General features: G+C 38.6%; 2 protein-coding genes and 1 long non-coding RNA gene across 4 annotated transcripts in view; 1 reads left to right on the forward strand and 2 right to left on the reverse strand.

The window, feature by feature from the left end:
• myh9b (myosin, heavy chain 9b, non-muscle) overlaps positions 1–2,907 on the reverse strand; it is a 58,473-nt gene extending 55,566 nt beyond the window's left edge. For both annotated transcript variants that reach the window (XM_081384457.1, XM_081384458.1), the window contains exon 1: positions 2,690–2,907. The gene's annotated coding sequence lies outside the window, so the exon portion shown is untranslated. The remainder of the gene's footprint in view (positions 1–2,689) is intronic.
• Positions 2,908–5,517: 2,610 nt separating this feature from the next.
• On the forward strand, positions 5,518–8,632 carry LOC308692182. The gene is made up of 3 exons (XR_014030312.1): positions 5,518–6,285; positions 7,220–7,457; positions 7,645–8,632. It is a non-coding gene; the product is annotated as an uncharacterized lncRNA (long non-coding RNA).
• A 3,633-nt stretch (positions 8,633–12,265) lies between these two features.
• txn2 (thioredoxin 2) lies at positions 12,266–22,044 on the reverse strand. Its single transcript, XM_081361572.1, has 4 exons — positions 21,853–22,044; positions 19,990–20,315; positions 13,617–13,740; positions 12,266–12,885 (listed from the first exon to the last, which is right to left on the reverse strand). The coding sequence occupies exons 2-4, from the start codon at positions 20,313–20,315 to the stop codon at positions 12,769–12,771; spliced, it is 567 nt and encodes a 188-aa protein (XP_081217698.1). The 5' UTR covers positions 21,853–22,044; the 3' UTR covers positions 12,266–12,768.
• Between the last annotated feature and the right edge of the window lie 483 nt (positions 22,045–22,527).

Below are 22,527 nucleotides of genomic sequence, written 5' to 3' on the forward strand. Positions count from 1 at the left end.
TCTCTCCGCCTGCAGGCATTTTCCCTCCACTGATCCCGGCAAAGCCAACAAAAACACCTTTAGAGGACGCAGCGCTGCCATTGAGTTATGAAAACATCATTTCGGGTTGATCTCTGAGCGTTCAAAGTGTTTCAAACATGCTTTTTTTCTTGGCGATTCGAACCTTATGCGAACATTCCATTTTGCAAACATTATTGGAATGTTGTTTTTTAAATTATTGAAATTTAGGGATGCACGACATATCGGTATCGGCCGATATATGTTCATTTTTTATGTTACCGTTATCGGTGATGAGAAGATTTGGTCAATATATTAAAGCTGATAAATAATGTATTACTTCCTTCAGCTGAGACACTTCAGATGCGCACTGTTCAACATTAAATGGGATTAATTGCTTGAAATATGATTGGAAATATTTCCAAAAAGGAAAATACAGTAAAGTGCAACATGTGCAGTGCAAGTCTGTCATATCGGCTACATAAAATTATAATGTGAACAGCATAATTGTGTGTTTGGGACATGGCTTTTAGGCATCCCTAACACCCCCCCCCCCCCCCCCCTTGAATGATGTATGCCATGAATGATGTATGGATAATGTTTTGTGCTGACATTTTGAGAACGTTATTAAAGACTGGATAACGTTGCACAGACGTTTTATTAATGTTACTGGAAGAGCGTTTGTTCATTACTTTGAGAGAATCTTGCTTGCTAAAGTTATGAGAGCATTCCCTGTTAGCCGGGACATTTCTCAGGAAACACAGTGGTTTAACTCGCGAGTCTCCTGCGGATGCAGAAAGATGGCGGTGAAAGATTCACACAAAGCACTTTATGAGATCCACAACAGCCAAGAGAGGCATCGTTCAGTACAATTAGTGTTACTGACGAAAGCAACAATTTATTTTAAAATCACTGCAATGCATGGCTTGGCTCTACATTGCTTATTGCTTTATTCTGCACTGAAAGCACACAATAAAGCTGTAAATGTTTTAGTTTGTCATGTTACCAGTGCAGTGTAGCTATTAGCTTACTTAATATTTAGCATTTTTAAGATTATTTGTATTTCAAAATGTCCTAATCTATGAGTGTTTGATGAAATAATGAGTCATAAAGAGAGAGAAATATTGTGAATGTTATTGCCTCTGGCTGTATACTTTACATTTTGGAAAACAGGTGCAGGTTTTTCATGCGTGTGGTGTGTTTAAGTACTGTTGGGAAGCTGGGAAGATGTTATATTACAACATCAGGTGCGTTCAAACACTTTTCAAGATGGTGATGTACCTTTTCTACAAAAAAAGGACATTGCAACAAATGTACCATAGTTGCATCCATTGTGTCCGTCATATTTTCCCAGTCGCAATTACGTTCAGCTAGTAAATATGATCTTTTGACAGGGCTTGCATACACTAGTACAGTGCAGTAGTACTAGTATTCCCAAACATAACATGTCAGGGTTAACAAACGAGAACAACTAAAACAAAATGCAGAATAAGACCAGCATGTGCTTTTAATGGGTCACAGCGTCCTAGACACACTCCCTCACAGGAAACCAGGTCACACACACACACACACCCGCAGCAGACGTCCTCTAAGAAAGTGAAACTGGTTTGTCTATGTTAATATTTGCAGATTTGTGTGATTTAAACTACACCACAACTAAACCTAAATCAAATCAGTACCTGAACATTAAGCTGACGTCATTGCGTGAACTAACTGTCAATCACTCAATGACTAATTTCAGTTCTGCATGAACATCCTGCTCATTTTCCTGTCGTCGTCGTGTAAACCACAAATATGTACATCTATGGTGAGTTATAATGACTAAAGCTAAAGTCCGTTATGCTATTTTACATACAACCTTCCTTAAAGTACAACACAAACCAATTCATTTTTAAAACTGAGAGTTGACACTGTAACTGCAAAGTCGGCCTAAGCAACAGGAGCACGAGCACGAGCTCGCGCAGCGCGCTCCCACGGACGACCGTGTGCGCGCGTTACAAATATAAAACATGTAAAATAATATAAACGGTCTTATGTACGCTTCTTGCAGCCTCTGATGAATATTATACAGTTTTAGATCGCGAGCGCGCACGCAAATACAGCAAATACGCTCGTCGAAGTTTGAGAGCGAGCGCGCGCGCGCTCCGCGTAACCTATTTGTAACCGTCACTTGCCCAGAACCCCCTAAAAAGTGTCAGAAACCACTCAGGATCTCCCGCGTGCACGTTAATGTTCCCACCCCGGTAATAATTCGTTAATTCAGCTTTGTCCTGAAGCTCGTGCGGTAACGGAAAACGCACCGCTCGGCCCAGTTTAACGCAAGCGATGACGTAATGTGCGCCCGTGAAACGTATCTCGTCACTGTAAGTTACATCAAGCGCACTTCGCACTGCTGCACTACACAATAACGGTTTTCTGTCCCGTTAACGCATTTCCGCGTGCCCGGAGACCCCGTGAAGGCCCGCGCGAGCCGGTGAGCACGAGCACTTCCTGAAACTCACCTCGCGAGGTCTGTTGTGGCTGATCTGATCTGACGCGTCACAGGTTATCAGCTCCCAGTCGCACGAAATAAAGATGAAGCGTTATGATTTCTCGCTCGGAAGCTTGAAAGTGCAGTGAAATCAGGTCGCGTCAGTGAGCGCACCGGTGCGAGCGGTAACAAGTAACGTTAGCACTGTTCTGGAAGGTTTACCTGCGAATCAGATGCAGACGTTCGGGAGGACGGTTGTCAAAAACTCCAGGGATTCAGTGTGGATTCGTGTCGCTGCGCTTCCCAATTTCAATTTTCTCAATCCACAGCAACTGCGCACAAGTTTTCTCTTTTTTCTTTTTCTCCTTTCTTTCTCTTCCCTCCCTCTTCCACTCAGTAGTTGAACTCCGTCCTGCTGTAATGGTTCGGGGTGCGGTCCCGGTGGGGGGCGTGGCCTGCGCTGCGCGTAACCGCTCCTCGTCCAATCACATCCCGCTCGCTCTGCATTCTCAAGGGCTTCGGCCAATCACAGGCGGCGTGTGGGCGTGACGAAGCGGCAAATTTCGCGTCAGAGGGTGAACTTGAAATAGTTGGAGCCGCAGGGGCCCGTATGTGTGTGTTTAATGACTGAGGTATGTGCGCGACTTTGGGCTTTTGTGACCATATAAGTCGCCGGACCATGTTTACACACACACACACACACACACACACACACACACACACACACACACACACACACACACATATAAAGGAATGTCGGGAATCAGGAAATTTCTTCACAAAAACTTTTTTTAATAAATAATGAGTGGCAGTGTTGACATGCATTCCACAATATGAAGCGTTTATTTTACTATCTCCATTCAAATATTTGTGTCTATATAGTTCATTTTACTATTTTAAAAGTTTATTTTTGTCTTGTCACAAATCTCTTTGTCTATCCATACATCTTATGGGTTTGAATGTATGTTTTTTTTATACAATTTAACATGTATATTTTAATCTATATTTAATATTTATAATATAAATATAATATATATATATCTATATAACATAAATATATATATAATTATATATAATATATAATATAACATAAATATATTATATATATTTAATTTGTTTTATTAGCATCTTATTAATTTTATTGTCGTATTTCTGAATATTTATACATTTACTATTTATAATATATATATATAGTGTGTGTGTGTGTGTGTGTGTGTGTGTGTGTGTGTGTGTGTGTGTGTGTGTGTGTGTGTGTGTGTGTGTGTGTGTGTTTGTCTGTTTTATTATCATGATATTAATTTTATTGTCATATTAATTTCTGAATATTTAAACAGGATTTATTATCTCAGTGCTGTGGAATTCAAAAACAAATCGAAACTAATCCAAAACATCCGAAACATGAAAAAGATAAAAGCATGCAAACACGTAAAACCTGAATGATATCTGCACAACTCGGCGCACATGTACAAAAATAAATGTATGCGAAAGCATTGATCTTCTCTATTTTGTGTTTTGTGTGTTTTTAATATTGTTGTCAAATATTTTTTTAATTATTCATGTATACAACACAAATATTGCATATGAGCATTATTCATGTATATTCATGAGCTATTGGAAAATTTCTCATGTAAGTTGCTTTGAATACAAATTGAATACAAACAAATGCAAATGTGTGTTTTCAGGAAAGACTGTCACTCATGCAAAAAAAATCAAAGCTGCGTAAAAACGCATGCATGAATGATCCCGTGTGAGAGTCTGGAGAGTCTCGCTTCACTGAAGTATGTGAGGAATGCGGGATGATGTCCAGGGAAAGGGACGCAGGACCTGCCGGGAGTCTTTATCAGCACGCGAGGAATGTTTGTGGAAGAGCCTCGGTCGCTCTGAATCATCACTAACTCTCTCCACCCGGGAAAATCAATCCAGCGTCTCTCTGCTGATTGGGCAACTAGAGGAATTTCGAACGCAAAGTCAAAGGTCTGTATCACACAAACACACACACACACTCACACATAAAGTCACTTACACACTCACACACACACACACACATACACACACACACTCACAGTCACACACACACTTACACCTCACACACACACACACACACACACACACACACTGAGCGATACCAGATGCAGAGAGACAGACAGAGAGAGAGACAGATTACCAAATAAGGTCACTTCTGACCTCTCTCTCTCTCTCTCTCTCTCTCTCTCTCTTGCAGTTTTGTGTGTGTGTGTGTATGCTGCCCGGTCTGGGTGTGTCCCGGCCGCTGGGTGTGTTTCCCTGTGAATGCATTCATGCAACGTCTGCAGTGTGTTTGCAACCTTTGTGCTTTCTTTATTTCTGAAAAACTAAATGAGATTTAATGTCTGTTGTAACGCAAGCTATTTGTGTGTCAGAACTGTTTACGGCACTCCCATGATCCTTTCTCTCTCTCTCTGTGTGTGTGTGTGTGTGTGTCTGTGTGTCTGTGTGTTTGTCCTTAAACGGCTCCAAAGAAAACCTCAGAATAATTAAAAACAGCAGCATCAACAGAAGAACGGGAGCAGGCCGACGCATCCTGATCTCTCTCTGTGTGTGTGTGTGTGTGTGTGTGTGTGTGTGTGTGTGTGTGTCCTCCCGCCTGCTCTCCTCCAATCAGAGTGCAGGAAGCACCGGTCGACCGGACGTTTGTTGACTCACTCGCGTCGGGAATGTTTTCGAGAAGTTCCCTTTCTTGTGAAATTTGGCCCTTGTCTGCCTCCCTCACAGTGAAATCACACATCACACACAGCGAAGAGAGAAGTGTGTGCGGTTGAGCGTGTATCAGATTTAAAGAGTGTTTAAATTACAAATAATGCATATGCAAACAACATATTTAGTGTAAACACAGACTAGATTAGAGTTATTTAGTGTTTCGCACACACACACTCACAAATACACACACACACGCACTCACACACACACTTACTGTAAAAAATTATTATTATTTTTTACGGTAAAAGACCGTAAAAATGCTACAGTGTAAAACTGCTAATTGGTTAACATAAAGTTTCTGTGTGATATATACGGTGAATAACTGTGATAGATGTACATTTAATATGCGCTCTGAAGAAGCAGTTGAGCAACAGGAGAGGACAGCAACTTAGTTGCTAGGAAACTTTGTTTTGTTTACTGTGTTTACCGTTGTAAAACGCGTGCTGAAGTCGTGCTTGTTTGTTTGTCGTGCATCTCGCGTGGCTTTTGAGTTTTGCTTTGCTAAGTAGAGGGCGTGGCCTGCTGAATTCAATAACGAGGTATTAGTGTAAAGACCAGCGACTCGACCACCTGCATACCTTTCCGGTGTCTTCTAGTACTTTATTCTCTTTTCCCATCGGTCTCTGGAATTGCCAGTCCGCTGTAAACAAAGCTGATTTCATTACATCTATTTCTAGTCATTCAGGTCTCCGCCTGTTGGCCCTGACTCAGACCAGAGGACACTGTCACACCTGCTGCCCTCTCCACTAACTTCACTTTCTCACACACCCCTCGCCTGACCGGTAGGGGTGGAGGAACTGGTCTGCTCATCTCAAATGATCCTTTACCAACTCTGTGTGACAACAGCTCATTTGAATCGCACTAGTCCTATTAAAATCCATTTTGTAGTTGTATATCGTCCCCCAGGTCAGCTTGGCAGTTTCTTGGAAGAGCTTCTCATCCTTCCCAGAGGATAGGTACTCCTCTCGTAGTTCTTGGAGTTTTCAACATCCACCTAGAAAAACCTCAGGCTGCTGATTTCCACACTCTGCTCGCCTCATTCGACCTCGAGCGAGTATCTACTGCAGCTACTCACAAATCAGGTGACCAACTGGACCTTATTTACACGCGCCACTGCTCCACTGACCATACCTCAGATCACTTCCTCCTCACTCTCAACATCAACCTGCCACAGAACACAACACACTCTCCTCCACAGGTCACCTTTCGGCAAAACCTACGCTCACTCTCACCCTCTCGTCTGTCCTCTCTGGTCTCATCCACACTTCCTCCACCTGATCAGCTTTCAACACTAGATACTAACAGTGCAACTGATGCACTTTTCTTCACATTAGCATCCTGCTTGGACAACTTCTGCCCCCTTTCCTCCAGGCCAGCCCACGCCACACCCTGCGGAAGTGGCGCAAATCGAAAGATCCTACTGACCTTGGTCTTTATCAATCCCTCCTCTATTCCTTCTCTGCTAATATCTCTACTGCTATAATGACTTACTATCACAACAAAATGAACAATTCTTCTGACTCTCGCATGCTTTTCAAAACCTCCTCCTCCTTCTCCTCCTCCTCCTCCTCCTCCATCAACCCTAACTCCTGATGATTTTGCCAAATTTTTCATAAATAAAACCACCTCCATCAGCGGCCAATTTACCAATCCACAAACTGACACACAGATTTTACCAGTTAACACACACTCTCTACCCTCCTTCTCTCTGCTTTCAGAGGCAGAAGTCTCCAAACTCCTCCTTTCCAATCGCACTACCACCTGTCCGCTTGATCCTATTCCCACTAACCTACTTCAAGCCATTTCATACTCAGTTGTACCCGCAATCACGCACATCATCAACACCTCTCTTCACACTGGTACTGGTACTAGCAGGCTCGGGTAACCCCACTGCTTAAGAAACCCACTCTAAATCCAGCACATCTGGAGAATTACAGACCAGTATCCCTTCTTCCATTCGTTTCGAAAACACTTGAGCGAGTTGTTTTCAACCAGATCTCCTCCTTTCTAACACAGAACAACCTCCTGGGCAACAATCAGTCTGGTTTCAAAAGCGGACACTCAACTGAGACGGCCCTGCTCTCAGTTACTGAAGCTCTGAGACTGGCAAGAGCAGCCTCCAAATCCTCAGTTCTCATCTTGCTGGATCTGTCTGCTGCCTTTGACACAGTTAACCACCAGATCCTCTTGTCAATCCTAAAGATTAAGGGCATCTCAGGAACCGCACTCCAGTGGTTCAAGTCTTACCTCTCAGGTAGGTCCTTTAGGGTTTCGTGGAGGGGTGTGTTGTCTAAGACCCAACATCTAGCTTCTGGAGTGCCTCAGAGCTCAGTGCTTGGACCACTTCTCTTCTCCATCTACATGTCATTACTATGATTCAGAAACATGGCTTTTCCTATCATTGCTACACTGATGACACACACCTCTACCTCTCATTCCAGCCTGATGATCCGACGGTAGCCGCTCTCAACTTAGCCTGACAGACATTTCTGGCTGGATGAAGGACCACCACCTTCAACTAAACCTTGCGAAGACAGATCTACTTGTGGTCCCGGCCAACCCAACACTTCATCACAACTTCACCATTCAGCTAGACTCGTCATCCATAACTCCATCAAGGTCAGCCAGGAACCTTGGAGTTGTTATGGTTGATCAGTTGAACTTTACAGACCACATTGCTAGAACTGCCCGGTCCTGCAGATTTGCCTTGTACATCATTAGGAGGATCAGGCCCTTCCTATCAGAGCTACACAACTCCTTATCCAAGCACTAGTTTTATCCAGACCCTGGCTGGTCTTCCAGCTTGCTCTGTCAAACCTCTGCATCTGATCCAGATGCTGCAGCCAGAGTGGTCTTTAACGAGCCGGAGAGAGCGCACGTCACTCCTCTCCTCACAAAATTGCACTGGTTGCTAGTTGCCGCTCACATCAAATTCAAGTCACTGACGTTTGCCTACAGAACAACCACTGGCTCTGCTCCCTTTTACCTAAACTCTTTACTTCAGACTTACGTGCCATTCAGGAACCTGCGCTCTGCAAGTGAACGACGTCTTGTGGTGCATCATCTCAAAGAGGCACAAAATCTCTTTCTCGGACCTTTACCATGACTGTTCCCTGCTGGTGGAATGATCTGCCCAACTCAACCAGAGCGGATGAGTCCATAGCCATTTTCAAGAAACGGCTGAAGACGCTTCTTTTTTTGGTAGCACTTGATCCAGTAATACTAACACTTTCTCTATTTATATATATAAAAAATAATAATGCATGCACTGTGTTAGATTAAACTGGGAAGGGTCTTAGCACTTGCATATTGTTGTCCTACTGTTAGTGTAACTGTTTCTATTGTTCTCATTTGTAAGTCGCTTTGGATAAAAGCGTCTGCTAAATGAATAAATGTAAACGTAATGTAAATATAAAAGTTTTTGGAAGTGAAAAGAAGTCATTGTATAATTTACAGGGAAAAAAACGTAAATTGACATTCCCACAATTCCCTGCATGACACAACTGATGTATTTTTGTTGAAATTACAGTTTCTTCATAGTTTTTTTTGTAATCAATTATACAGTGGGGTTTCATGTTCCCATTAATGTTGTTGAATTAAGTTTATTGCATTTTAAATGTTTCATGTGTGTTACCGTGGTGGTGTTTAGTGTTTGTGTGAATAACACTGTGCAGCTTCTATACATCACTGTTTTCTTTCTAAAGGAAAAGCAACTTGCCATGAGCTATGATTCATCATGTGACTCTCAACACCACTGTGATTGGTGGTTGTCAGTGTAATACAATGGTACAAAACAGATTTAAATACTGCAATATTTCTGTAAATTAGCATTATATCAGATATTGTCTGTAAAACCTATAATGTTGCTACCATATTTTTTTACAGTTTGGCAGTTACAGCTGCCAGTTTTTTACTCTAAATTTACACTCACACTCACACTCACCCAACCACACACACACTCTCTCTCTCTCTCTCTCTCTCTCTCTCTCACACACACACACACACACACACTTCGCTTAGCTAACATTATTTACTTTATTATTATATTACATATATTTTTGTCATCAGTATGGAGAAAGATCGTATGATATTTTGTATTTATGTATTTAAATCAATCAACCAATAAATTAATTAAACACATACATTGTAATATTTAAAAAAAAAAAAAAAAAAAAAAAAAATATATATATATATATATATATATATATATATATATATATATATATATATATATATATATATATATATATATACACACACACTCACAAACCTTTATGTTGAATGCGATTTATGTCAATCGCGATTATTTAATTTGACAGTTTTTGTCATAAATTTGAGTCATAAACATTTGTTGGTCACAGATTTTATTTTCTGCAATAATCCAATGGAATAAATCCTATTGTCCACGTCACTGCAGCAATCATTGGCTGTTGTTCATTATTTCCCCTCAGTCTCTCCTGTGCACACTTAAAGACTAGCTTGTAAGCTTTGACACAAGTATAAGAACTGTCGTAAAGTTGCCCAAGTGTTGAGTACTTGTCAAAATATAATATTAATGTCAAATGCGACGAGCTTGAGGGCTGAAAGTTGTTTTCAGCTAAACACGCACACGCGTTATCACTAGCATCTGAGGTATGTAGCAGAGCAAGAACAACGCGAATAAGCACACTTTTACTTTCAAGTCAAACAGCCTGAGAGAGAGAGAGAAAATAATTAAACGTGAGAAAGGGAAAAGTGACGGAGTGTGAAAGAAACGAGAGCGCGGAGGAATTCTGTTCAAGCTCTGTGTTTTTGCCTTATATGGTCACAGAGAGAGAGAGAGAGAGAGAGAGAGAGAGAGAGAGAGAGAGAGAGGCGGAGGTGTGGTCTATTGTTTCAGAGCGGAAGAAGTGTTGAGTTTCTCTCTATTCCGTCATTCTTTCACTTCTGCCCTGTCGTTTGTCGCTCGCGAACAACGCGCCTCTCAGCAGCTCATGTCTCTTCACAGTCATCCAGGATACTGGAGATCTGTGGGGTTCAGTGACTTTGTCCAGCACTTTCTACACAAAAGCGTCGGGTTGATCAGCTCTTCTAAGCTCATGGAGACTTAATGTTGTATAAATAGTTTCAACTCAATTTTTTTTTTTTTTTTTTTTTTGTAGGCTATTTAGGCGCGAGTAGGCCTATCGTTAACTAAAATAACTATACAACTAAAATAAAAACAACTTTAAAGTTATTAAAAAAATAATAATAATAATTATAGCAACTAATTAAAATATGAATCACGTCACAGTCATCCAGGTTACTCTAGATGTGGAGCTCAGAGACTTTATCCAGCACTTTAAAGCGTTAATCAGAAGATTGCTCTTCTAAGCTCATGGAGACCTAAAAAAATCTAAATATAAAAACAATAATTTTATGAATTATTTACGCGTGAGCATTGTTAACTAAAACTATATACTGTATATATATATTATAGCAACTAATTAAAATATGAATTAAAATCTATAACAGAATCTCAATGGTAGGCTACTAAAATAACAGCCCTTCTGAGAGGAAGTGCTCGTGGCTGATGCTGTGAGGTGATGATGTCATGTGCGGTCAGGTAATAGCAGGCTGTCATTGGTGGGCTGGAGTTCTGCTGGATGACGTCATGCGGCGAGATTAAAGAACCGCAGCGCAGATGTTTGAGCAAGACGGACACCGTGACGACATGAGAGAGAGGGGGGGGTGGGGGGGTGGAGAGAGAGACAGAGAGAGAGAGAGACCGCTGCCTTAGCAGGGAATATAAGTCACTTTTAAGAGCCCTAGAAAAACAAAATCTGGGTCTGGATGGAGTTTGAGTCATGAAAAATCTCCAGTTGATGATGATGATGTAACGGCAGCTGCGGACGGACCGTTTAAACACACCTGTTGAGTTGCATCATCATCACTGCTCTGCTATTAGCAAGAATGGTATTTGGCTTCAGATGACAGACTGGTATATGAATGAATCCCCCAGGCCACAGTTATTTAGGTTATGAATCCTTCAGTTAAAAAGAGCCTCGGGCTGAACTAAAACAAGACCGGCCTCTCTGGAGATTCACACGCGCTACACACAGAGTTATCATATCGACCATGATCTCTCTCTCTCTCTCTCTCTCTCTCTCTCTCTCTCTCTCTCTCTCACACACACATATATATATATATATACATGGGGGAAGTAACATATTTAGATACAAGTTTAGCATGTGTGCTAATGTGCTATTATAGGAAATTATTAGAAACATTTGCTAATTTAGTAGTTATTATAGCACAACATGTCAAATATTAAGAGGGGTAATAAGCCCCAGGGCCGAAGTTTTACAGAATGTATAAATTACCTCTGATATAATTCTTATTAATATGTATATATTTTTTAAAAGTGTCATTAATGTAAAATACTAAATCATCTTCAATTTAAAATTTATTTCGACAATTTAGTTGATAATGATTTAATAACCGATGAATCCGACAAATCCTAGTAAAAGATATTAATCTGAAAGGTGAAATTATTTTATGACATATGTACAGGCACATGAATATATACATATTTAATTGCCCATATTTTAATTGTAGATATGTCATAATAGCAACACTATGAATGCAAATCTAACAAACTAACCTATAGGTTTTAATGAAAGTGAAGACGTCCGAAATGTACATCTAGTTCATAGAAATATTAAACAATAACCCCATTAATTGCAACTAGTACTCAATTTTAAAATAATAACACAAGTAACGAGATGTCGCTCGGGCCCTTCTGTGTGGCACATCTTACCCCAAGGGTCTAATTGTATCTTTTCACTTCAAAATAAAAACGTTTACTCCACAAATCTTAAAACATTAATGTGTCCACAAATCCCTCATTAACTAACAGACACATAAAACCTATGTAATATTCATCATATATAATGTTTTAGATCACTATATTTAGAGACACAAAATTACAGACTAAATGTAGATATTAAGATGAAATAACCAAAAATAGTGTAGCCATTCATCAAAAAAGTGCTGAGATTGTGTTATGTTATATATATATATATATTCAACACCAGCCATCAGTCAGAGTTAAATATTGTACAGTTTCTTTATTCATAATTTTACTTGACTAGTTGGTTATATTATACAGTTTATTTGAGTTAAAGTCTAAACAAAACCATCATCAAACTCATGCATTCTGCACAAAATTCACAGTCATATCCAAAAAAAGAAATAAAGAAAGAAAAGCAAACGGAGACAAACACACACACACGTCTGTAATCATCACACACTTTCACATTAATAGGCATTCAGGTGTAAAACGCTGGAAGGTCGCCCTCGTGTGGCCCAGATGAGTCGACCAGTTCTCCGACAACACTTCACTACACTTGTACCGCGGTAAACGCGGTTAAAGCACTGCCCGCTAAAAAGCACATGATGACACAGACACAGACACAGTCAATGAAAGCAGGAGAGACGGTGAAGCGAAGACGGTCCAGGTTGCAGCAGTTGTCCGTGTTTGTAATCAGATGTGATGGCGTTTCCAGAGGGAGGTGGGCGGGGCTAGAGGGGCGTGACTGACAGCTTCACTGTCCAATCAGCTTCTGCACAAAGGAATCCAGCTGGTCTTCATCTTTGATGCCCACAAACTGGTCGATGACATCACCGCCCCGCATGGCGATCACCGTGGGAACGGCCGACACCTATACAGCACATCAGGAACAATCAGCATCCCATAATAATCGGAGGAATCATTCCCGTGTGTTGTTGTGATTCATTTATTGCCTTTTTGTTTGACGTAAGAGTCAAGAATCAGAAACATCTGACTGCCGTGGTGGTTGACCAATCAGAGTCAAATATGCCAGAGAAATAATAAAAGACATCTGGAAAAACACACTGTAGAGAAATGAAGTGTATTTCTATATATCAGAGAAGATTATCATGTGAAAAAACAATGAATCTATTTCGATTTTATTCCTGTGGTCTCTGAGAAACACTACTATTTTTGTATCATTGAGACACTATTTTGGTTCATATTAATATTTAGATTTTCTGATTTCAATTTTATTTTAGTTCAAGTTTTAGTCATTTTGGATGTGTGATTTTATCAGTTGTCTATGTTTTTATTATTTTGTATTTGCGGATAAGTTTTAGTTAGTTTAACTTGAACTAGAGTTAAACTGCCTTGGCACTAGCTGAAATGAAATACTTACATATATCATTTTGTTTGTAATGTTAGTAATGAAAGTGTGTGTTAATAAAAATATTAATAATAAATAAATAAAACAAGTGAAAAAAAACAACAAAATTCAGGTTAAACTTATTTCAGTTAGTCACCAAGGCACCATTTAGTTCAGTTTAAGTTTTTCTAACCTATTTTTATTTTATTTGATCTCAGCTTTAACAAATGTGTGTTAATAAGCGCGTGTCGTACCCCGTACTCGATGGCGAGGTCTGTGTGTTCATCGATGTCCACTTTGGCCATGGCGACTCGGCCCTTCTGTTTAGCGATGGCCTTCTCCAGCCGAGGGCCGAGGATTTTACAGGGGCCGCACCACCTACAACACACACACACACACACACACACACACACACACACACACACACACACACCTGCAATCAGATTATCTGACGGTCCCTACCACACACACTTCATATCTACAACTCAGAGAACTATCATCAGACTGAGGCCCGCAGAAACTGACATTAAAACGAAAAATGAAAACATCATAAATTATTCATTCATAATAAATATTAGGTTTTTGGTGAGTCGCACCACGTGACATTTTATAATCTGAACAAACCCAGTTCCCAATTGATATTTAATACATCATAGTGTCACTGTTTGTAAAAAAATATTTTTTATATATATATTTTTTTTTTAGGTATAGAATTTATTTTTAAAACAATTTAATAATAAAAGTTTTGAAAAAAATATATATATATATAAAAAATTCTTCCACCACTAATATCAGGGGTGCAAACACATGTATGGTCAAAAAAGAGAGAGGTAATCGAAGCCCTCGTCCCGCGGCAAATATCCAGATACTCCACTGCCACCATCCCCAACCCACCCCTATAGGCACATAGAGTCAAATGAAATTTAGAAAAACTATCTTGCACTTCTTCTTCTTGCTTTACTGCTACTTCCTGAAAACAATTTCACCTGATGATTTGAATAGCTCTTTTTGTAAAGAATTAATAATTCTAGGATGATTGGGGTAATTGTGTAGGGTAGGCCTAGTGCATCTGCATAGAAACTAATAAACAAAATACAAATATAAATACAATAAAACACAAATACACGAGAAATAAAGCAGTGCTTTATGTTTTTCAGGTAAATTAACTGTATTAAGTATTAATACAGTTTATCTTTTGACAAAACGTGATTTTTCTCTTTCTCTTTTGTTGTTTGATTAACTTTGGTGACACAAACAGCTGCAGGTATATTGGGCGCTGTCCCTTTAAGACGAATGCACGTATCTAATACCGGTAATGACACGCATCCGTTTTATTTTGACTGCATTTACGGGGAAACTCGTTAAAACGGACACTGGCTTATTTTTTCGAGCACATGTCTGTTCAAACACAAATAGATAAGAAAGAAAAGGGAATTCGGTGTTCACGAACTTCACGTGCTGTCTGCGACTGCGTGGCTCTGTGCGCTGACAGACCATCTACATTTGGATGTTAAACATAATATATATAGCCTGATACAGCAAAGACAACGTCGGCAGTATTGACGGCAAAATTATCGATTTTCAAATATTGCCCCTGTCAATAGGCCTACAGAACGAAATATTCTGTAGCCCTATTGACAGGGGCAATATTTGAAAATCGATAATTAGGCCTATTTTTTAAATTACAATTATATATGCATTTGTCAAAACCGAGAGACTTTCAAGCATCAAAATGTAATTTATTAATATGTATTTGCGCCTTCTATTTTGTCTGAAAACTTCCAACACCTTGCGTGTCGCGTGAAAAATAGGCGTCGGTTGCGGTTCTATTTCTAGCACGCGGTTTCGGCGCGGCTCGAGAAGTGTCTGTGTGTGTCACGCAGGCATTGTGCTCTAACACAAGCTCTAACCAGTTAACATGAGAGCCGACATAAAAACGGACACTCCACGCCACGCAGAGAGAAATATGGCAAGATCCAGAGTGAGACAGAAACACTAGTGCAGGGGTCGGCAAATAACTATGGCCGCGGGCCAATATTTTTTTTAGCCAGTAGGTGGCGGGCCAGCTACACGTAGCTACACAAATTAAACCGCTTAAAATACACTCATTCCGACCTGACGGTCCGCAAAATTTAGATCTCACTTCCAGAATCTCACATTAAAATGTCTCTAACGGAAAGAGAGAGATTAAGTAGGCTATAACAATTATAAATGCTATACAAATATTGTGTTCGTGTCAATATAAATATTAGGCTATTTAACATTGTAGCCTAGGCTACTGTCAGCAGAGAAAAAAAATCACAGAAAAAAAATAATGAAATATAAATAACAAATAAATAACAAATCACTCAAGCAACATAAATAAAAACCATATTGCCCTACTGACAAATGAAGAAGTCTATTTTCTGCCAAACTATTTCAAACATCCTTGCAAAAAAAAAAGAATGTTGCTGACTGACAATTAGGGCTGGGCGATTTAAATCGCGATATTGTTATGCGCATCTCGTCAGTAAAGCCGGTTCCTTGATTACTAGTAAATCACCATCACCTGCTTTCAGATGAAGCGGCATTTAGGGCTGAGAGATAATTAAGTGATTAATTTAGTGATGATTGAGCATTATTGAAGACACCTGATGTTAACAAGCAGAATCACTGAAGAAGAAAATCACAAATTGTAAGTTACCATTAAGGTGATGGGTGTTTGCTTTAGTTGGCCTCTAGACCATTATATGGTTACTTTAATATTTACTGTTGTTTGTCTGCTGTTATTGATTTATAACAGTTAACTGAACAAAGTAAAATGTTATCTTATAGTGTTGGTTATGTTTTGACATAATCATGCTGTGATCTGAAAAATGAAACATATTAAGATAGTTTGGTTTAACTTGTTAGCTGCAGTTTAGTGATTCTTCAGCCTATGATTATCAGTACTTTACTTATAATTCAAAATATTTAATAAACATTGTTCTGATCAAAAAGACATTCAGACATATTCATTTAAAACACAGATATCAATAATCAGCCTGTGAATCTCAACAATGGTGACAATAATAAAGCATGTTGCAGTGGCTGCCACCAATCACAACTCATTAATGGCTCCCATCATGCATTGCGGTATGAATAAATTATGATCTGAATTGTCTATGTAATTTACTTTTCCTAATTGAATATTCTGCTCCTCACCATTGTTGAGATGCATAGACTGAATCTTGACATCTGTGTGTGCCTAAAAGAAAGATTTTTTTTAAACAACTTTTAAGAAATCCTTTATATTATATCAAAAATTCTGGCCATTTATTCAGATTCACAGTTATGTAGTAACCAACAACATAAATCGAAGTCAGAAAGATTTTTATGTGATTTTAAGATTTAGATTTTTAGGATTTTAATGAGTTCAGTGATCAAGTTCAAATGATGATTGTCATAATATAACCAACACCATCAAATCACTTTTTATTCTTTGTTCAACGGGCAGTTTTAACTCAGATACAACCGCCAAACAAAATCTAAAGTACATATAAAAGGGTCAGAGCCCAACTAAAGCAACTACCCATCACAATAATGGTAACTTACAATTTGCGATTTTCTCCTTCAGCGATTCTACTTGTTAACATCAGGTGTCTTCAATAATGTTCAATCATCACTAAATTAATACACTCCCAGGAGTGTTAATTTAACACCGCTAATTTACTCGAGGTTTTGCTGTGTACAAAGAGCCGTAGTTAACTGACAAGCTGAGCCATATCGCATTAAATATCGCTGGCGATACGTCCGCGATATTGATGTGATATGGCTCAGCTTGTCAGTTAACTACGGCTCTTTGTAGTAAATGCCGCTCCATCTGAAAGCAGGTGAAGGCGATTTACTACTAATCAAGGAACCGGCTTTACTGATGAGATGCGCATAACAATATCGCGATTTAAATCGCCCAGCCCTACTGACAATGGTTTCAGTACCAAACAGCTCCTCAGATCTAGGTGTAGCTTACAGGTGGTCAGAATGAAGTGCGAATGCGCTGTCAAAACAGTCAGACGACCGCCCGCTCCGTCCAAACTACACCAGAGTTCTGACCGCTACTTATACTTTAAAATAGAGTCCTGCACGGGTTCGGGTAGCCGACGGGTAACCCGCAAATTTTGCTCAAACGGGTGAAAAATATCCAACTGTGTCGGATACGGGTGCGGGTCGGGTCGGACACGGGGGAAACACGGGTCTAAACACGGGTTTAAAACAATCACATTCAAACGTAAAAATATATGCATATTTTTAGAAACACATCTACAAAAATATGCCTGTATTTCAAGTTTATAAAATAATTTAAAATCCACATCAGTTTATTTGTGCCCACGCGCCACGCCTTCCCAGGAATCTATAACGTTACCTACTTTCAGTTTTAAAAATTCCTCATAACCGCGCGCGCGATCTGCTTGCACTGCAGTCGTCGAGATGGATGCCGAGGAGTTGAAGAAAAGAATAGCTAGTGGAGATTGTAAAGTTGTCGACAATAGTCATCAAAAATCAAGTCCAGTGTGTGGGAGAAATTTGGAGTTATCTGAAGAAAACAATATTGTGAAAGGCTTTGCTGCATTTTCGTGTTGGATAGCCGCAAATGTGGAACTTCATCGCAGGAAGCACGCAGATAACCATGGTAAGTTAACAAAGCAGTTCTATCGAACAGTATTTTTCAAATTTAACACTGTTTGAACCCAAAATATAATATTCAGAAGTAAACAGTGTAGCTGACTGAGTGTTTTATGTCAGAATGTTTATTTTTAAACCACAACCAAGAAAACAATATTGTCTGATGTAGGCGTGCGGCCACGGCTTTTCTCAAGTATTGGAAGAGTTTTGTGCAGCAGCATAGTGCAAATATTTTTTATCAGGTAATAGGCTACACATTATTTATTGTGTTATAGCCGAATAATTGATCTGTTTAAAATTATTGGTATATCTGCTAGGTGTTAAATTAAAATTCAACATTAAAATTCGTCTAAACCTGTTATTTATTTTTTCTATTTTTGATCTGAACAGATCAGAAACAATCAGAAAATCGGAAAACGAGTCGTTATTCGTTTTTTTCATTTTAGTTCAGGAAATAAATAATGGAAAAACAAATTGTTTTTAATGTTTTTATTTTTGGTTTTAATTAAAAAAAAAAAAAAACGATTGAACGAATGATATGCGGGGCCTATTTGTAAACCGTTATTGTAAAATAAAAATAGGCTGATAAAAAAAAAAAAAAAAAAAAAAAAAAAAGACTTCCAAAATAATCCGGCGGGCCAAAAAATTTTGCTGGCGGGCCAGTTTTGGCCCGCGGGCCGCCTATTGCCGACCCCTGCACTAGTGGTTAACGCTTGCGCACATACTGCTGGTTTGGCGCGCAGTGTTCTGATTCGCTTATTTCCTATAACTTGTTGGTGGACGCAATCCAGAATTACTGTTGGTTAAATTATAATCAGACCCTCTCAATCCCCCCAACCCCCCCCCTCCCCCCTCCCTAAAAAAAACTCTTCGGATCTGCACGATTCACACAAGTCACCCAAACTGATGTGAAAAAAGCGGGAGGCGCCGAAAAGCGCGCTGTTTGCACCCCTGTAATATACTGTAGATCATTAGTCTAACTGCAGTTTGCTTTAATAAAAAACTTATTTTTAATATTAAGTAATAAGAAAAATATGAATTAGTGTTTACTGACTGAACATTCTGTTTAATAATATTAATGTTCATTAAGTAATATTTTTTATATTAATTTTACTTACAATTTAGACTGAAACTATCTTTAAATAATATTAAATTATTGAATTATATTTTTAAAATATTTGTTCCTTCATCACAATTTCTGTTTGTCAAAAACCAAAATCAAACATTTTAATTACTGTTTACCGACTGAAACTTCCATTTAATGATCATCTTTTTAAATAAGTAAATTTAATAATATTATATTAGTTAAAGTTTACCTACTGTAACTACCATTAAATAATATACAATTTAATAAAGTGATATTAATAATATTATTATTAATGGTGTTAATAATGATATTAATTATCATTATTATTAATATTAACTATGGTTTATTGAGTGAAACTTCTTTAATAATATTAATTTGATCTAATATTAATAACTTTAATCATATTAATATAAATTACCATTTGCAGACTGAAACTAACAACTGATAATATTACTTTAATATTAATATATAACATAAAAATTTAGTGATTCAGGTTAAATACGATTGTTATTCTTATTTATTATGCATATATTTTGATTATTTTACTTCATTCTCTATGTAAAGCACTTTGAAATACCATTGTGTATGAAATGTGCAATATAAATAAACTTGCCTTGCCTAATATTAATTTAATAATTCTTTTTTTATTACCATTTACCAGCTGAAACTGCCGTATTATAATAATAATAATAATATTAATTCAGCAGACTATATTTAGCAGAGACATCTATGAAAAACCCTTTCCAAAAGGGTTAATATCAATCCCAACACTTCTCATTATAACTCATCGTAACTCATAGACTCCTATACGTCTGCAGTCCCTGAATCAGATGATCTATCTCTCCATCAGAGTGTGTGTGTGTGTGTGTGTGTGTGTGTGTGTGTGTGTGTGTACGTACTGTGCGTGGAAGTCTATGAGGACGGGCAGCTGGCTGTTGATGACCCTCTCGGTGAAGTCGTCGTGGTCCTGCACGCTGAACGACACACTCCTGCGGGAGGAGAGAAGCGGGAGAGACGGGAGCGAGCGGGAGAGGAGCGCAGGAGACGGGATCAGACACGAGGAGAACGACACACTCCTGCGGGAGGAGAGAGACGGGAGCGAGCGGGAGAGGAGCGCAGGAGACGGGATCAGACACGAGGAGAACGACGACACGCTGGCCGGCAGACGCTGGAGATCTCGCACAGACACTCCACACACTCGCCGCACCAGGAGCCTGAACGCCATCTGACAACACACACATCATAACATTTAATATCATACAACACGTCACTTTACAATAACCGTTTTCTGTGTGGATATAGTTTATTCCTGTGATCAAAGCTGAATTTTCAACATCATTACTCCAGTCTTCAGTGTCACATGATCCTACAGAAATCACTCTAATATGATGATTTGATGATCAAGAAACATTTATGATTATTATCAGTGTTGAAAACAGTTGTGCTGATTAATATTTTTGAGGAAACTGATACCATTCAGACATTTCTGCTAAAAGTGTGGTAGAATTTTAGCCTGGGAAAACCCAGACAACTTCTGGCAAATTTAGATTCGCTCTGCAAGTAGTCTGGCAAAGAGCTCATTCAAGCCCATTTCTAATCCATCGAAATCGCGGCACCAATCAGAAACGCTGGGGCGGGATTTACACGATGACGATCGCTCTGATTGGTTTAGGTCTATCCAATTGCGCCCAGAGGCATTTGAGTGACGTCCGTTGGTGACGCCCCTTTGGAAATGAGTTATTAATGAAGCTTTGCCAGACCATAACTCAGTTACTACTGAGAATAGTCTGGTTTTAACCAGGCTAGTAAAATTTAAAAGAGAGAGAGAGAGAGAGAAATAAATATTTTTATTCATCAATGATGCATTATATTGATCAAAAGTGACAGTGATTACATTATTAATGTAACAATTACTTAAAATACTTACTTCTATTCATCAAAGAATCCTAAAAAAGCATCACAATTTCTGCATAAATATTAAAGCACAACTGCTTCTGATAATAATCATAAATGTTTCTTGAGCATCAAATCATCATATCAGAGTGATTTCTGAAGGATCATGTGACACTGAAGACTGGAGTAATGATGTTGAAAATTCAGCTTTGATCACAGGAATAAATTACACTTTAAAAATATATTCACATAGAAAACAGCTGTTTAAATTGTAATAATTCTTCACAATTAAAAAAATATTTCCAAACTTTTGTCAGGTATTGTATATATAGCCTACACATTTTAAAGTGTATAATACTATATCATAGGCTAACATTTGTATAATATATTAGATTATAATTGGGCAAAACACACACACATTCACATGGAGGCACTAAACATATTTTCCTTCATAGATAATACCAATTTAGCGTGTTTTGGACAAATATAATGTAATAATAAGAAGCAAGTATATGTTACTGAATGTAACCTCAATGTGAGTGTTGTAATGAATGACAGTTTCCAGTTTCAGACACGCTGTTGACAGTCTGACAGACACGGAGTCTCTATATACCCATCGCTCATTCTGTGTGCGTGTATTTGCGTCTGTCTGTTTTTCATGTTTTAACTGCGGTTGTGTAACGTTAAGTTAAATCTGTGTGGTTTTTAACCTCCATGTGACTTTGAGCTTCTGATCTGTTGCGTGTGTGTGTTTATAATAAACCTAGTGAGTTAATGAACGCGTATGTAACGCGCCAAATCGTATTATTTCAGCTTCAATATTGTTTCATGTGTTTATGATAGTTATGAGACGTAAAATTAACTCTTACCGTGAGCTCTACAGTCCTGTGGTCACACGGACCACTGACGCACTTCCGCTCACGTGGAGGAATGATGCGTCACAGCGACAGCCCGCGGCGCGGAGACGAACTAGCAACCACGACTATGCAGTGTATGCGATTAACCTAGGAACGCCCACCTGGAGGTCAAATTAAAGGGGTATTATAATGCCATTTGTGCCTAGTATTAACATGAATGTCAGGCAACCCCTTAAAGTCAGTTGAATAACCGATACTGATAACTCTTTATATTTGAAATCCGCAATAAATCTACATGCAAATTTTGATCTAGGCTACTTTGAATCCATGTCCCAAACACTTCAACATAAACCAAACATATACAATATAGTAGCCTAGTTTGAACCAGTTTAAGATTCCTTAACTTTTAAAATGAATTTTATACTCATATGGCCAACACTCTCTTTATTAAAAAATGGTAACACTTTAAGGTTTCATTAGTTAACATGAACCAACAATTAGTGAACAATTACTTCTACAGCATTTATTAATCTTAATGTTAAGCTCAACATATTCTAAGACATTTTTTAAGATCCAAAATTGTAGCTGTTAAAAATAAAGTTAATGCACTTTTAATAAACACATATTTTATTAGGAGTGTTAATTTAACACTCATATTTTAACACTTTAACACTCTTGAGTCTGGAG

Source organism: Scardinius erythrophthalmus (assembly GCF_964197995.2).
Source record: "Scardinius erythrophthalmus genome assembly, chromosome: 1".
Classification (NCBI taxonomy): Eukaryota; Metazoa; Chordata; class Actinopteri; order Cypriniformes; family Leuciscidae; genus Scardinius; species Scardinius erythrophthalmus.

Coding starts and splice junctions, on each gene's coding strand:
- txn2 (XM_081361572.1), bottom strand. CDS start 20,315: ATGGCGTTCAGGCTCCTGGTGCGGCGAGTGTGTGGAGTGTCTGTGCGA. Junction 13,741..19,989: donor CTCATAGACTTCCACGCACA/GTACGTACACAC, acceptor TGTGTGTTGTAG/GTGGTGCGGCCCCTGTAAAA. Junction 12,886..13,616: donor ACCTCGCCATCGAGTACGGG/GTACGACACGCG, acceptor TGTGCTGTATAG/GTGTCGGCCGTTCCCACGGT.